This window comes from Mastigoproctus giganteus, chromosome 1 (genome assembly GCF_048544385.1).
Source record: "Mastigoproctus giganteus isolate SK-2022 chromosome 1, ASM4854438v1, whole genome shotgun sequence".
Classification (NCBI taxonomy): Eukaryota; Metazoa; Arthropoda; class Arachnida; order Uropygi; family Thelyphonidae; genus Mastigoproctus; species Mastigoproctus giganteus.
Genome location: NC_143575.1, coordinates 136,124,546 through 136,140,107, shown reverse-complemented (window position 1 = coordinate 136,140,107; position 15,562 = coordinate 136,124,546). Strand labels below are relative to the sequence as shown.

At 38.6% G+C, this 15,562-nt stretch overlaps 1 protein-coding gene across 2 annotated transcripts in view; it reads left to right on the top strand.

The window, feature by feature from the left end:
• The window catches only part of Col4a1 (Collagen type IV alpha 1), a 1,206,096-nt gene that overhangs the window by 184,041 nt on the left and 1,006,493 nt on the right, over positions 1-15,562 (top strand). For both annotated transcript variants that reach the window (XM_090374514.1, XM_090374509.1), the window contains exon 7: positions 6,754-6,876. In XM_090374514.1, the coding sequence (XP_090230640.1) occupies positions 6,754-6,876 (123 nt within the window). The remainder of the gene's footprint in view (positions 1-6,753; positions 6,877-15,562) is intronic.

The window sequence follows — 15,562 nt, the reverse complement described above, 5'->3', positions numbered from 1 at the left end:
ACTTTACTTCTCTTTTCAAAAATATATTTTACAAATTTTACAAATTTGTAAATTTGTAAAATATATACAAATTTTCTGTTTTAAATGATTTAGGTGGAGATGGGCATTTGCCTGGGAACCACCCTGAACCAGTACACACACACACACACACACACACTCCCTTTCTATCCTGTCTATCCTTTCTGTACACATCGTACTCCCAAATTCCAATTCTGCATTCCTTATATGTGTGTGTGACACCATGTCTCTGATATTCCAACTATATCTGCATTTGATGACTTGACTAGCACTTCAAATTCATCAAATGTATTTACTATACTCCTAACATTGGTGTACATACATGTAAGTATGCATGCACCTGTTCTTACTCATAGTTATCTTAACACAGCCCATGTATTGTTTGGAGGGGAAACTTGTCCTCTAACTTTCACTTTTCCTCCTTTTTTATCCCTATATTGCATAAATTGTCAGCTCTAATTGGAATTCCACTTCCAATTAGAGCTGACAGTAGAGGCCCAACTATATGAATGGGTACTATGAAGCTGCTTTCCAAGTGACATGCAGATTCTTGGTAGCCAAGAGGCGTGTCACACAACATATATACCACAACTCGTGCACCACTAGACATGCTCGCTGGATTTACAGAGTCCTATACCTTCACCAGAGACATCATGCAAAGTTGAAGGAAACTTTAGATATAGATACCATCCAAACAGATATACAATACACAGTGTCCTTTCTGTCCTCACCATTTCCAAATTCCTCATCGCCAGTGTTTGAGTGGCACAATATTTTTGATATCTCTACAATTTTTTTACTTTTCAAATTCTTCAAACAAATTGTGATATGCCTAGCTTTGGATGTACAAGGATGTGTGTGTGTATATATATATATATATATATATATATATATATATATATATATATATATATGCTCTCCCAGCCTTGGACAGTAAACTAGAGGGTTTTGTGTGAAAACACAGGCCCTAGTCTAAGAAGCCAGATGAACAATGCAACCAACATAACCCACACTAACACAACATGAACGCACTAACCTACATAAATCTGGCCTTTATAGAGTTTGTATTTATCACATTGCTTGACATGGAGTTGGGAGAAACTCCCAGAGCCACATTACAAATAACACTATACACTATGTACAAGTATGCATATGTACACCAAAATTTGGGCTTAAGACTTAATTCCATCATTTTGTCGAAATTGAGGACATTCCAGATAGTGGATTAATTTTGACAGACCTCCTAAGTGCTTCGAAGTGTGATGTTACCCTTGTGGTTTCTTTGATTTTAAAGTGAAATTTAATACGTACATGTTGTTCAGCTCCCACTGACATTTTGAAATATGATGAGATAAGAATTTATTGACCACAGTAACAGACTGCTGCTGCTGCAAGTGTGTGTGTTCAACTTATGCATGGAGATAAAGATGAGATATATATAAACATTTAATTTTCCAATGTACTTGGTCTCACCTTTGAACAAGCATTATCTGTATACCTTTTGAACCTTATGCATGCATGCACACATATAAGTATATAGTATTTCCATTATGCAACATTGATTGCATAATTTCAGTCTGGATGCTACATGATTATTCTTTAATTGTGATTGAAAACTGTTCAGAGTTGTTAGTTATGCAGCATTAACAGTACATCCTTAAGAAGGTGTGGCTGTTAAATGAGATGTCTGCTGTAATAAAATAACTGTAATGAAATATTTTGTGCATTACAAGTTTTCCCTTCAAAATGATTGCTTTTGACTTACACACACACACACACACACACACACACACACACACACACACACACACACACTGTTCCATATGTATCTTCCAAGTACAGAAATGTCAGGGAAATGGGGAACATATTGTGCACAAAGGATAGATGGAACAGGACCAGTGTATGTCTGCCAAGTTGATGACATTGTAGAGCAGATATGATCTTTTAAGAGCACAAAGCATGATATTGTTGTACACGTTAGCACTAATGATATTAAGAGTAGGAGTCTGGCAGAATTACTTAACAAGTACAAGTCAATGCTGAAAAAAAGTGTGAGTTAGGGTTGAATTTGAAAGTGTCTGCAATTCTGCCCAGACACAATAGGAGGGAGTATATGATGAGAGCCTTGACGATCAATTTGGCACTGGAGAGATTGTGCAAGGCTCAAGTGGTAGAATTTTTCTCAACCTCGTCTGTGCTTGTTAACAGGAGAGACTGCTTCTACAGGGATGGGATACACTTAAATAGAAAGGGTGCAAGAATATTTGCTGATGCTATTGAAGCAGAGTTTAGGTGGGTCGGAAAAGTGCTAGCTTGGCGGGGAATATACGAACTAATAGATTAACAGTAGCCGCTGGCAGAGGTAAAAGTGATTCTTGCACTACTTCGAATGAAATGCAATTCAGCAGCAGCCTAGATAGCAAGGCAGTGAGGATTTCCAGGACTTCTGGGAGTCATAGTGGAACAAGTAAATACATGGGCTGTGTTAGGGTAACTAAGAGTAGAAACAGGTGCATGTATAATTGCATGTAGACCAATGCTAGTAGTATAGTTAATAAATTCAATGAGCTTGAAGTGCTACTCAAGACATCAAAGGCAGATATTGTTGGGATATCAGAGATGTGGGGTCACACAGACATAAGCAGTCCAGAACTGGAATTTGGGGATTACAATGTGTACAGGAAGGATAAACAGGACAGGAAGGGAGGGTGGGTTATGCTGTTAGTTAAGAAACACATAAAATCTAAGGAAGTGCATCCAGTTGATGTTCGTGGACAATGCAGTGTTGAGTCTGTTTGGTGTTAAATAAGCACTGTCAAAGGAAAAATGAGAGTAGGTGTGTGTGTGTGTGTCTGTGTGTGTGTGTTATAGGCCTAATGAATCTGATGAGTACAATGAGCAGTTGTGCAGAGAAATAGTGGGCCAGTAAATCAGAGTGTCTTATAATGGGGGATTTTAATTTCCGGAGATTGACTGGAATTTGTGAGTTGGTCACTCACACACTAACAAGGCTTTTGTGGATTTATTGGATGATTGTTTTCTACAGCAGCTGATTTATTGGATGACTGTTTCCTACTGTTCAGGAGGCAAAAAGAGGGAAAAATACTCTTGATCTGATCATCAGTAGTGATCCTTCATGCATCAAGAATCTGCAGATAAAGGAACCGCTAGGTGGCAGTGATCACAGTATGCTTTAGTGGGATTTACTCAAAGAAGTAATTACCTTCAAGAGTAAAGGGAAGGGTTTTAGCTTTTGTAAAGGTGACAATGGTGGTGTGAGACAGTATTTAAATTCTATATGGTGGGACCAACTGATGATGTTACCAACAACAAATTCAAAATGGGAAGCATTCAAAGAATTAATCTTGGAAGCTACTAGGCTTTTCATACCAACAAAGAATTATTGTTCAAGATTTAGGCCTAAATGGATGTCATATGAACTAATTAGACATGTGACAGAGAATAAAAATCATGTGATACATATAAATTAACATGTGACACAGAATCCTATGATAGATACAAGCTGGTCTGTAACCAAGTTACAAAGGAGGTTAGGCAGGCGCAGGCAGATTACGAGAAATCTTTGGCAAAGGATGCAAAAAAGAACAGCAAGGAGTTCTTTACTTATGTAAACTCTAGAAGGAAGGGGATGAAACAGATTGGTCCACTTGATATCAATGGTTCAACTGTTGATGATCCTGCTCAGGTAGCTAACAAACTAAATGAATATTTTTCATCTACATTCACACATCAGGAGTTATTCAGGGAGGGGAATGCCAGAGGTGTATTCAACTCTGGCAGTAAGCTACATAATCTTGTAATAACTGAGAGTAAAGTGGAGGAGAAATTGTTGAAGATAAACATAAGAAAGGCACCTGGGGTGGATGGAATCTCTCCAGTTATATTAAAGGAGGCGGCAAAGGAAGTAAGCAATAATAGCCATAATTATTAGAGCTTCCCTGGACTCAGGATAGGTACCCATGGACTGGAGATGCACAAATATGATTCCAATCCACAAAGGAGGATCAAAGGGAGACACAGGTAATTACAGATCTGTTAGTTTAACTTCTGTTCCAGGGAAATTAATGGAGGCATTGGTTAAAGAAGCATTGCAGGATCATCTGGACAAGACTTCAGTTATAGCTTGGACACAGCATGGGTTTTTTAAGGAGAAGTCTTGTCTGACTAATATGATTGGATACTATGATGTAGTCACAAATGAACTGGATGCAAAGAATAACTTTGATATCATATATTTGGATCTTAGAAAGGCCTTTGATATTGTTGCACATGGAAGACTGCTGCACAAATTGGAGAAGTGTGGCATTGGAGGCAAATTGCTGCTATGGATAAAGAGATGGTTTAGTGGGAATCAATGGACACTGCTTTTTGTGGACTAATGTTATTAGTGGAGGCCCTCAGGGTTCAGTGTTGGGTCCATTGTGTTTTCTGTATTTTTAAACGATATTGATGATGGTATATCAGGCTTAATGTCCAAGTTTGCAGACGATACGAAGGTTGGCAGGGTTGTTAATGACACTAATGACAGTACACTGCTGCCACAGGATCTAGAAAAGTTGAGCAGATGGGCTGAGAGGCAGCAAATGAAGTTTAACATTGAAAAATGTAAAGTACTACCTATGAGAAGCAGTAATCCCAGAGTAACATATCAACTCTGTGGTACCACACTGACGGTGGTAGAGAAAAGGACCTTAATTGTGCAAGGAGATATGAAGTTTTCCGAGCATTGCTGAGGGTCTGCAAGAGTAGGTCATGGTGGCTTGTCAATGATGTACAGGAATTTTTCTAGCAGGGATAAGGAGGTGATTATCCCATTCTATAAGGCAATGGTTAGGTTAGGCCACACCTTGAGTACTGTATACGGGTCTGGAGGTCTCATTTTAAGAAGGATGTAGAGCTGTTGGAACTATTACAGAGAAGGGCGACAAGATTAGCGAACAGAATAAAGAGTTGCTCTTACGAAGAAAGGCTTAAGTTTTGCAAATTACAGTGTCTGGAGACTAGGCACCTGCGAGGTGATCTGATTGAGGTGTATAAAGCCTTGAATGGTTTGTGCATGCTCAATGCTGATTGGATTCTTTCTCTTGCTCAGAATAATCGCCTGAGAGAGGCATAAGTTTGAATTGAGAAAAGACGGTTGTAGAATAGATTAGCGGAAGTTTTCCTTTAGCCAGCGAGTGGTTGATTGCTGGAACAAACTTCCATCTGTCGTAGAAGTTGATAGCTTAAATAGATTCAAGGCAGAACTTGACAAACATTTGGAGCGAGGGGATAGGTGAAATAAGGGTTTTTTTTGCCTGATGCTATGTAAGCTTGCTTTCTTGCATCATGTGCCCTTGCTAATGCTAATAATACTAATGCTAACATTGGATGCAGGAGCATTGTCGTGATGCAGCATCCAACTGCTCTTCCACAATTTAGGTCTCTTCGTGTGACTTTTTTAAGGCAGCCTTGTCAGAATTTCAATTTAGTATGCTTGATTAACAGGCTGATTTGGTGATATGTATTCAGCCATAATTCATTTAATATTGAAGAAAATAAGGAGCATAGTTTTCATATTTGATTTTGACATTCCTCCCTGCCCCCTTTTTTTTGTGTGGGGGGATTGTTTTTTCTTCCATTGCATTGATGTCTTTTGGTTCTGGGTCATACTGGAACAACCAACTTTCATCTCAAGTAATTCAAGTACTTGAAAAGTCTGGCTCTGTTATTTTTGCAAAACATCTTCATAATCGTAAGAGTATTCTCATTCTTTGATTTTAATTAAAAAATTTTGCCCCATTTGTCTGTTTCTTTTTCCATATTGAGTTCTGATTCAACCACTTTAATGCTTCAACGACGATCAAACCTAAATAATGTTCTGACCCAGTCTGTCAATTTTTATGGATACCAGATGGCCTGTTCATTCATCAGCTTCTACATTCTCTCTTCCTTGAAACAATCTTTTATGTCTTGTAATTATATGAGCTCTGACATCCTCATAAATTTGACATAATGACTCATAACTTACAGTGGGTGTTTTCTTTAGTTTTGTTAAAAATTTGAGGTTGATCCTTTGTTTGATTATTTTGTTTGTCCTTTTTCTGGAAAACTACAAAAACACCAGGTAATGAAAATCTGTCTCACTGGGATGTGACTTGGCAGACAACTAATAAAGGGTTAAGAGAAACTGCTGCATCTTTGTTTCACACGTGGTGAATTTTTGTGTATTTTTGTCATATATCCTTAAATCTGAAATGGGCCACAGCTGTATCACACAATTTTTCACCTTCACTAAGAACAGAATGAATTGTATAGAAACTTCAATATTAGTTTTTGATCAAATGGACCCTGTGGTTTATAGAAACTCATTGGTAACACCATTTTCTCCTATCCTTTACCATTGTCTGTAATGACGACCATTGCCTGATCATACAAGTAGGGTGCATCTACCCTACTTGTATGATCCTACACATTTTGAATTATGCAATAAAGATTTGAAAACTTATTTCAGATTTGAATTACTGGTACTTTGGAAAGAATAATAAACATATTAAGTATCTTTTCCTCGTTTGCAATTTTATTTTGTTAATTTTTTATCATTATTATTTTTAAGTGACTAAAATTTTGCTGTTCCCCATAATAGACATATTGAATTATCTTGTCATAACAACAAAATATCACTATTTGTATTGGGATTTTCTTGTCTATTTAATATTCTGTTTCAATTTTTAGGGAGCTCCAGGTCTGCCGGGTTATCCTGGAGATCCTGGTCCTGCTGGCTTTCCTGGTATTTCAGGATCCAAAGGGGAGAAAGGAGAACCTGCCATTGGACCACCAGGCTTAAAAGGACAAAAGGTTTGTAAATTTTTATGCATGCGTGCACACACACACACACACACACACACACACACACACACACACACACACACACACACACACACACACACACACACACACACACACACACTTCAAATATATTAAATACATAAAATATACACAGTAGACTCTCGATTTTCCTGGATAGATGGTAAAAAAAAATTCCCAGATAATCGATTTCCCGGTTAATCCAAAAATACTGTGTCTCCGGTATATGTAAGAGATACATTCCAGGACTCATTACATAAGTTGAGTTTTATGTAACTCGGAAAAGACTAATAAAATATCGCTACTATATCCCTGATATGCCAAAATTACAAAAACTGCGTAATATCCTCAGAAGAATGAATAAAAATAGTAATATATTTTAATTAGTTCAATTAAAAACATTATCTGGGAACAGTGGTGAAGTAGCTAGAGTGGCACATGAGAAAAGAAAACATAAAAGGAATGAAAAATGCATGTTATTGTACTGTAAAAACTGATATGTATTTTGTAGCCCTGGTTATTATAGTTGACTTCATTGTGCTGATTGCTTCACCGCTTCTCATATTCTGCCTTTCTCCTTTATTGTGTTCCTCATTGCCACTGACAAATCTGAATTCCGTGCAATACTTGTTAATGTTTGGCCATTTTCATACATTGTTATTATTTTAATTTTCTGATCCAACTCGATTGCTTTCCTTTCCTTGATAGATTTACTAGTACCGCTGTCACTTATTCTCTTAGTCGGCACCATGATAACAGTCAAAATTAAATTTTCTGAAAAGAACTTCACGGGGTTAAGGCGAAAACTCACTGTTATCATCACATTTTACTAAAGCTCATTTCTTGGAGGTCACAGCCATAAAACAATAAAAACAATTTGCACTTTCCGGGTTACTGGCCTTTTCTGTTAGTGCAATTAATTATAAGGTGCCTCCGTAGCCAGGTGACCAGGAGCAGCAGTGCGTAGCACACGCTTCTTGATTAGACCGGGGTTCGAGCCTGTGACCACCAAATACGGAGAATGCGGAAAGGTCAGGGAATGACCACCACATATTCCCGGAGCAATATGGCCTTAGGTGCTAATGCTCCTAAAAATCAAAATAACAATAACAGCAATTAATTATAAACGGGTAGTAAACTCAATCTTATTGGGTTTTTATGTTATTATGGTGAAATCTGTGTCCCCTTCACTGAAATCTTCAGTCAAAAAAAAAAAAAAAAAATATATAAATAACGTAAAGTAAGTCCGAAGCCACGTAAGTCGTGGACTTCAAAAAATGTTCAGTAACCTATGAAAAAGTATGCCGATAGATAAAAACGAAAAACCTTACCACGCACTACACGCGCGTCCAATACAATGCTTCCGTTTATTTTTTACAATGTTGTGTATGGTTTGGTCACCAACATTATAAAGGTTCCTTAGAGATTTAACAGATGCACCATTTTCAAACTTTTTAATAATTTCAAGTTTTTGTTTAATTGAAAGCACAGCTCTTTGTGTTTGCCCATCATTTTCGTGATATCTAAACAAAAAAAATAAAATATAAAAAATACGACATCCCTGACATAAATAACAAAACAAAATTTGTCCTTTTGTCGTGCGACTGTACAAAAATTGATGTGATGCACAAAAAACAAACTAAACATTTGGTCTTTTTTTTTGAGCGGTGGGTGTGAAGACAGCGGGGGTTGCAAAATAATAGGCACACTAATCTCCCAATGATGACTTATAATGCCACTTCTTGTAACTTATTTACGACTTGCAAAACATCTGTTTATACTTATTCTGGTTATTACATGAATTTTATGATTTCTGGTTGATTTTTTTCTTTTAATCTGGAGTCTTTAAGTGTCCCGGTTAATCTGATCCCGGTAAATCGAGAGTCTGCTGTACTATGGTGTTTACAAGCCTTTTTTGTTTACAAGTCTGTTTGGAGTTTACAACTCCAAATGGGGGTCTGCTGACGAGGCTAGTACGAGCCAGACGTGTTCAAAGCTGCTAAGTGGATTTTTCTTATTTTTTGATTTGAAATTATTGTTTTTCTAAAACTTTTGATTTAAATTCAGTAGTATAGCATTATTTTGTGATTTTCTGATTAATCTGGTGTATTTATTCTTTACTCGGCCTTGAAATTGCATAAAAGTATCGGTAAGGGTATCAAATCCACGTGTTACAAGTTGCAACTCCGCTGAACGAGAGGTTTTTTAGCCATATTTAGCCGCTTTATTGAATATTTTTTACATCAAATTATTTTCTTTAAGTAGCTTATAGACCTAGTAAGGATCGTTAATTATTCAGAATTGAGACAGCGAGATTTGAAAGTTAATTAATACTTAAGTGTCCGTAGATTTACCGTTCGTAACTTTCCGCCTTTGTCATACGATACGTTATATACTGAACTAGATAGCGTTAGTATAGTTTAGGTTATAATATTGTCAGTTGATCAGTAGAATCTATTAAACTTGTTGAACTTCGTTGTCAATTAAATTGTACTTTTAACTAAATACATATAAAGCCTTAGATTATAAACGTAACATAATTAATTAACACATAACTGATACGGAAGTTATATAAAGGGAACTGTAGATAATTAATAATTGACACTGAAAAATATATATACCGTTATAACTGTGTTAGGATACAAGTTTAGGGTTATAATTTTGAACTGAAATTGAAATTTTATTGAAATTAATAGAAATCATGACTCAGACCAGAGCAGCAAAGCAAAAGACTCGAGCTAATGGAAGTGCTGTGATTCAGAGGAGAACTGAGGGGAGCAGTTTCCTTCTGAATCACAGCCTTTTAAAATGCACTGCTTGAATGATGTTTCTGGAGCATTTAGCTACGGGACATGATATTGCCATGGGGGATGTCTTGGTGTGTGCACAATGCAAGGAGTGTATCGAAATCAGGCAACAACTCAGCGTTGTTATGGGCCTATATGAGAACTTGAAGGACAGGTTGGATGCCCTCGAAGGAACTAAATTGAGGGGCCCATCAAGCTCTCAGCTGCCCACATCAATGCCATAGCTTGCACTTGGTCATCAAGCAACACAGCGGCAACCCCCAAGGCAGAATGCGCTGCTCCCACAGGAACTAGTAGTTGTAGGTGACTCTATTGTCAGGGAAAAGGGGAACATGCTTTGTAAAAAGGATAGGTGGAACAGGACCAGGGTATGTCTGCCAGGGGCAAAGGTTGATGACATAGAGCGGATATCATCTTTTAAGGGCACAAAAGGTTATATAGTTGTACACGTTGGCACAAATGATATTAAGAGTAGGAGCCCGGAAGAATTACTTAACAAGTACAGGTCACTGTTGAAAAAAAGCCGTGAATTGTGAATTAGGGTTGAATTTGACAGTGTCTGCAATTCTGTCCAGACACGATAGGAGGGAGTATATGATGAGAGCCTTGTCGATCAATTCGGCCCTGGAAAGATTATGCAAAGCTCAAGAGGTAGAATTTTTTTCAGCCTGGACTGTACTTGTTAACAGGAGAGACTGCTTCTACAGAGATGGGATACACTTAAATAGAAAGGGTGCAAGAATATTAGCATTAGCATTAATTAGTAGAGGCATTTGATGCAAGAAAGCAAGCTTATGCAGCATCAGCCAAAAAAAAAAAAAAAAAAACACTTCCACTTCATCCTTCTGTTCGTTCAAAATACCTGTCCAGCTGAGCCTTAAACATATTTAGGCTGTCAACTTCCGCGACAAGGGAATGGAAGTCTGTTCCACCAACCAACCACCCGCTGGCTAAAGGCAAATTTCCGCACGTCTATCCTACATCTGTCTTTCCTCAATTTGAATTTATGCCCTCTCAGGTGATTATTCTGAGCAAGAGAAAGAATCCCATCAGCATTGAGCATGCTCAAACCATTCAAGGCTTTATACACCTCTATAAGATCACCTCGCTGGTGCCTAGTCTCCAGACACTGTAATTTGCAAAACTTATGCCTTTCTTCGTAAGAGCACCCCATTGTTCCATTCACTAATCTTGTTGCCCTTCTCTGTACTCGTTCCAGCAGCTCTACATCCTTCTTAAAATGAATCCTTCAGACCTGTATACAGTACTCTGTGTATGGCCTGACCATTGCCTTATACAAGGGAATAATCACCTCCTTATCCCTGCTAGAAAAATTCCTATATATTTCATTGACAATACACCATGAGCTACTCTTGCAGCCCATCTGCAAGAGTAGCTCATGGTGTACTGTCTGTGCTCAGACAACTTCATATCTGCCTGCACAACCCAGGTCCTTTCATTCTCTACCACTGTCAGTGTAGTACCACAGAGTTGATACGTTATACTGGGGTTGCTGTTTCCCATATGTAGTACTTTACATTTGTCAATGTTAAACTTCATTTAACACCTCTCAGCCCATCTGCTCAACCTTTCCAGATCCTGTTGCAGTAGCATAATGTCAGTAGTATCCTTGACAACCCTGCCAACCTTTGTATCGTCTGCAAACTTGGACATTAAGCTTGATATATCATCATCAATATCATTTATAAATACATAAAACAATAATGGACCCAACACTGAACCCTGAGGGATTCCACTAATAACATTAGTCCACGATGACTCTGATGAGTATAATAAGGAACTGTACAGGGAAATAGAGTGGGCCAGTAAATCAGAGAGTCTTATAATGGGAGATTTTAATTTCCCAGATATTGACTGGAATTTGGGGGCTGGTTACTCACACACTAGCAGGGCTTTTGTGGATTTATTGGATGATTGTTTTCTACATCAGCATGTTCGGGAGGCAACTAGAGGGAGTAATACTCTTGATTTGATTATCAGCAGTGATTCTTCATGCATTAAGAATCTGCAGATAAATGAACCACTAGGTGGCAGTGATCACAGTGTGCTGAAGTGGGATTTACTGAAAGAGGTAACTACCATTAGGGGTAAAGGGAAGGGTTATTGATTCTGTAAAGGCGACTACGATGGACTGAGACAGTATTTAAATTCTATACAGTGGGACCAACTGATGATGTTACCAACAGCAAATTCAAAATGGGAAGCATTCAAAGAACTTATCTTGGAAGCTACTAGGCTTTACATACCAACTAAGAAATATTGTTCAAGGTTTAGGCCAAAATGGATGTCAGATGAACTAATGAGGCATATGGCAGAGAAGAAAAATGCATGGGATACTTACAAATTAACACATGACACAGAAGCCTATGATAGATACAAGTTGATATGCAACCAAGTTACAAAGGACGTTAGGCAGGCGAAGGCAGATTATGAGAAATCCTTGGCAAGGGATGCAAAGAAAAACAGCAAAGAGTTCTTTACTTATGTAAACTCTAGAAGGAAGGGGATGAATCAGATTGGTCCACTTGATATTGATGGGTCAACTGTTGATGATCCTGCTCAGGTAGCTAACAAACTAAATGAATATTTTGCATCGACATTCACACATGAGGAGTTATTTAGCGAGGGAAAAGCCAGAGGTGTATTCGACTCTAGCAGTAAACTACTGAATCTTGAAATAACTGGGAGTAAAGTGGAGGAGAAACTGTTGAAGATAAACACAAGAAAGGCACCCGGGGTGGATGGGATCTATCCAGTTATATTAAAGGAGGCAGCAAAGGAAGTAAGCAAACCCTTAGCCATAATTATGAGAGCTTCCTTGGACTCAGGGGAGGTACCCATAGACTGGAAATGTGCAAATGTGACCCCAATTCACAAAGGAGGATCAAAGGCTGACACAAGTAATTATAGGCCTGTGAGCTTAACTTCTGTTCCAGGAAAATTAATGGAGGCACTGGTTAAAGAAGCACTGCAGGATCATTTAGACAAGACTTCAATTATAGCTCAGACACAGCATGGTTTTGTTAAGGGGAAGTCTTGCCTGACCAACTTGATTGGATACTATGATGCAGTCACAAAAGAACTGGATGCAGGGAATAACTTTGATATTATATACTTGGATCTTAGAAAGGCTTTTGATACTGTTGCACATGGAAGACTGCTACACAAATTGGAGCAGTGTGACATTGGAGGCAAATTGCTGCTATGGATAAAGGGGTGGTTGAGGGGGAGAAGACAGAGAGTGGTAATCAATGGACACTGCTCATCGTGGACTAATGTTATTAGTGGAGTCCCTCAGGGCTCAGTGTTGGGTCCATTATTGTTTTCTGTATTTATAAATGATATTGATGATGGTATATCAAGCTTAATGTCCAAGTTTGCAGATGATACAAAGGTTGGCAGGGTTGTCAAGGACACTACTGACACTATGCTGCTGCAACAGGATCTGGAAAGGTTGAGGAGATGGGCTGAGAGGTGGCAAATGAAGTTTAACATTGACAAATGTAAAGTACTACACATGGGAAAAAGCAACCCCAGAGCAACGTATCAACTCTGTGGTACTACACTGACAGTGGTAGAGAATGAAAGGGACTTGGGGGTGATTGTGCAGGCAGATATGAAGTTCTCTGAGCAGTGCAGACGGGCTGCAAGAGTAGCTCATGGAGTATTGTCAATGATATACAGGAATTTTTCCAGCAGGGATAAGGAGGTGATTATTCCATTGTATAAGGCAATGGTCAGGCCACACCTAGAGTACTGTATACAGGTCTGGAGGCCTCATTTCAAGAAGGATGTAGAGCTGCTGGAACGAGTACAGAGAAGGGCAACAAGATTAGTGAATGGAACAAAGGGGTGCTCTTACGAAGAAAGGCTTAAGTTTTGCAAATTACAGTGTCTGGATACTAGGCACCAGCGAGGTGATCTGATAGAGGTGTATAAAGCCTTGAATGGTTTAAGCATGCTCAATGCTGATGGAATTCTTCCTCTAGCTCAGAAAAATCACCTGAGAGGGCATAAATTCAAATTGAGGAAAGACAGATGTAGGATAGACGTGCGGAAATTTGCCTTTAGCCAGCGGGTGGTTGGTTGGTGGAACAGACTGCCATCCCTTGTGGTGGAGGTTGATAGCCTAAATAAGTTTAAGGCTCAGCTGGACAGGTATTTTGAACGAACAGAGGGGTGAAGTGGAATTTGGTTTTTTTTTTTTTTTTGGCTGGTGCTGCATAAGCTTGCTTCCTTGCATCAAATGCCTCTACTAATGCTAATGCTAATGAGCAGTGTCCATTAATTACCACTCTCTGTCTTCTCCCCCTCAACCACCCCTTTATCCATAGCAGCAACTGCCTCCAATGCCACACTGCTCCAATTTGTGCAGCAGTCTTCCATGTGTAACAGTATCAAAAGCCTTTCTAAGATCCGAGTATATAATATCAAAGTTATTCCCTGCATCCAGTTCTTGTGTGACTGCATCATAGTATCCAATCAAATTGGTCAGGCAAGACTTCCCCTTAACAAAACCATGCTGTGTCCGAACTATAACTGAACTCTTGTCTAGATGATCCTGCAGTGCTTCTTTAACCAGTGCCTCCATTAATTTTCCTGGAATAGAAGTTAAACTCACAGGTCTATAGTCACTGGGGTCAGTCTTTGATCCTCCTTTGTGAATTGGGGTCACATTTGCACATATCTGGTCCATGGGTACCTTCCCCGAGTCCAAGGAAGCTCTCATAATTATGGCTAAGGGTTTGCTTACTTCTTTTGCTGCCTCCTTTAATATAACTGGATAGATCCCATCCAACCCAGGTGCCTTTCTTGTCTTTATCTTCAACAATTATTTCTCCTCCAATTTACTCTCAGTTATTACAAGATTCTCTAGCTTACTGCCAGAGTTGAATACACCTCTGGCATTCCTCTCGCTGAATAACTCCTCATGTTTGAATGTCAATGCAAAATATTCATTTAGTTTGTTAACTACCTGAGCAGGATCAACAATTGACCCATCGATATCAAGTGGACCAATCTGATTCATCCCCTTCCTTCCTTCTAACATTTACATAAGTAAAGAACTCTTTGCTGTTTTTCTTTACATCCCTTGCCAAAAATTCAAAATGGGAAGCATTCAAAGAACTTATCTTGGAAGCTACTAGGCTTTACATACCAACTAAGAAATATTGATTTAGGCCTAAATGGATGTCAGATGAACTAATGAGACATATGGCAGAGAAGAAAAATGCATGGGATACATACAAATTAACATGTGACACAGAAGCCTATGATAGATACAAGTTGATCTGTAACCAAGTTACAAAGGAGGTTAGGCAGGCGAAGGCAGATTACGTGAAATCTTTGGCAAGGGAGGCAAAGAAAAACTGCAAAGAGTTCTTTACTTATGTAAACTCTAGAAGGAAGCGGATGAATCAGATTGGTCCACTTGTATTTGATGGGTCAACTGTTGATGATCCTGCTCAGGTAGATAACAAACTAAATGAATATTTTGCATCGACATTCACACATGAGGAGTTATTCAGCGAGGGGAATGCCAGAGGTGTATTCAGCTCTGACAGTAAGCTAGAGAATCTTGTAATAACTGAGAGTAAAGTGGTGGAGAAATTGTTGAAGATAAAGACAAGAAAGGTACCTGGGGTGGATGGGATCTATCCAATTATATTAAAGGAGGCAGCAAAGGAAGTAAGCAAACCCTTAGCCATAATTATGAGAGTTTCCTTGGACTCAGGGGAGGTACCCACAGACTGGAGATGTGCAAATGTGAACCTCAATTCACAAAGGAGGATCAAAAGCTGACACAAGTAATTATAGACCTGTGAGTTTAACTTCTGTTCCAGGAAAAT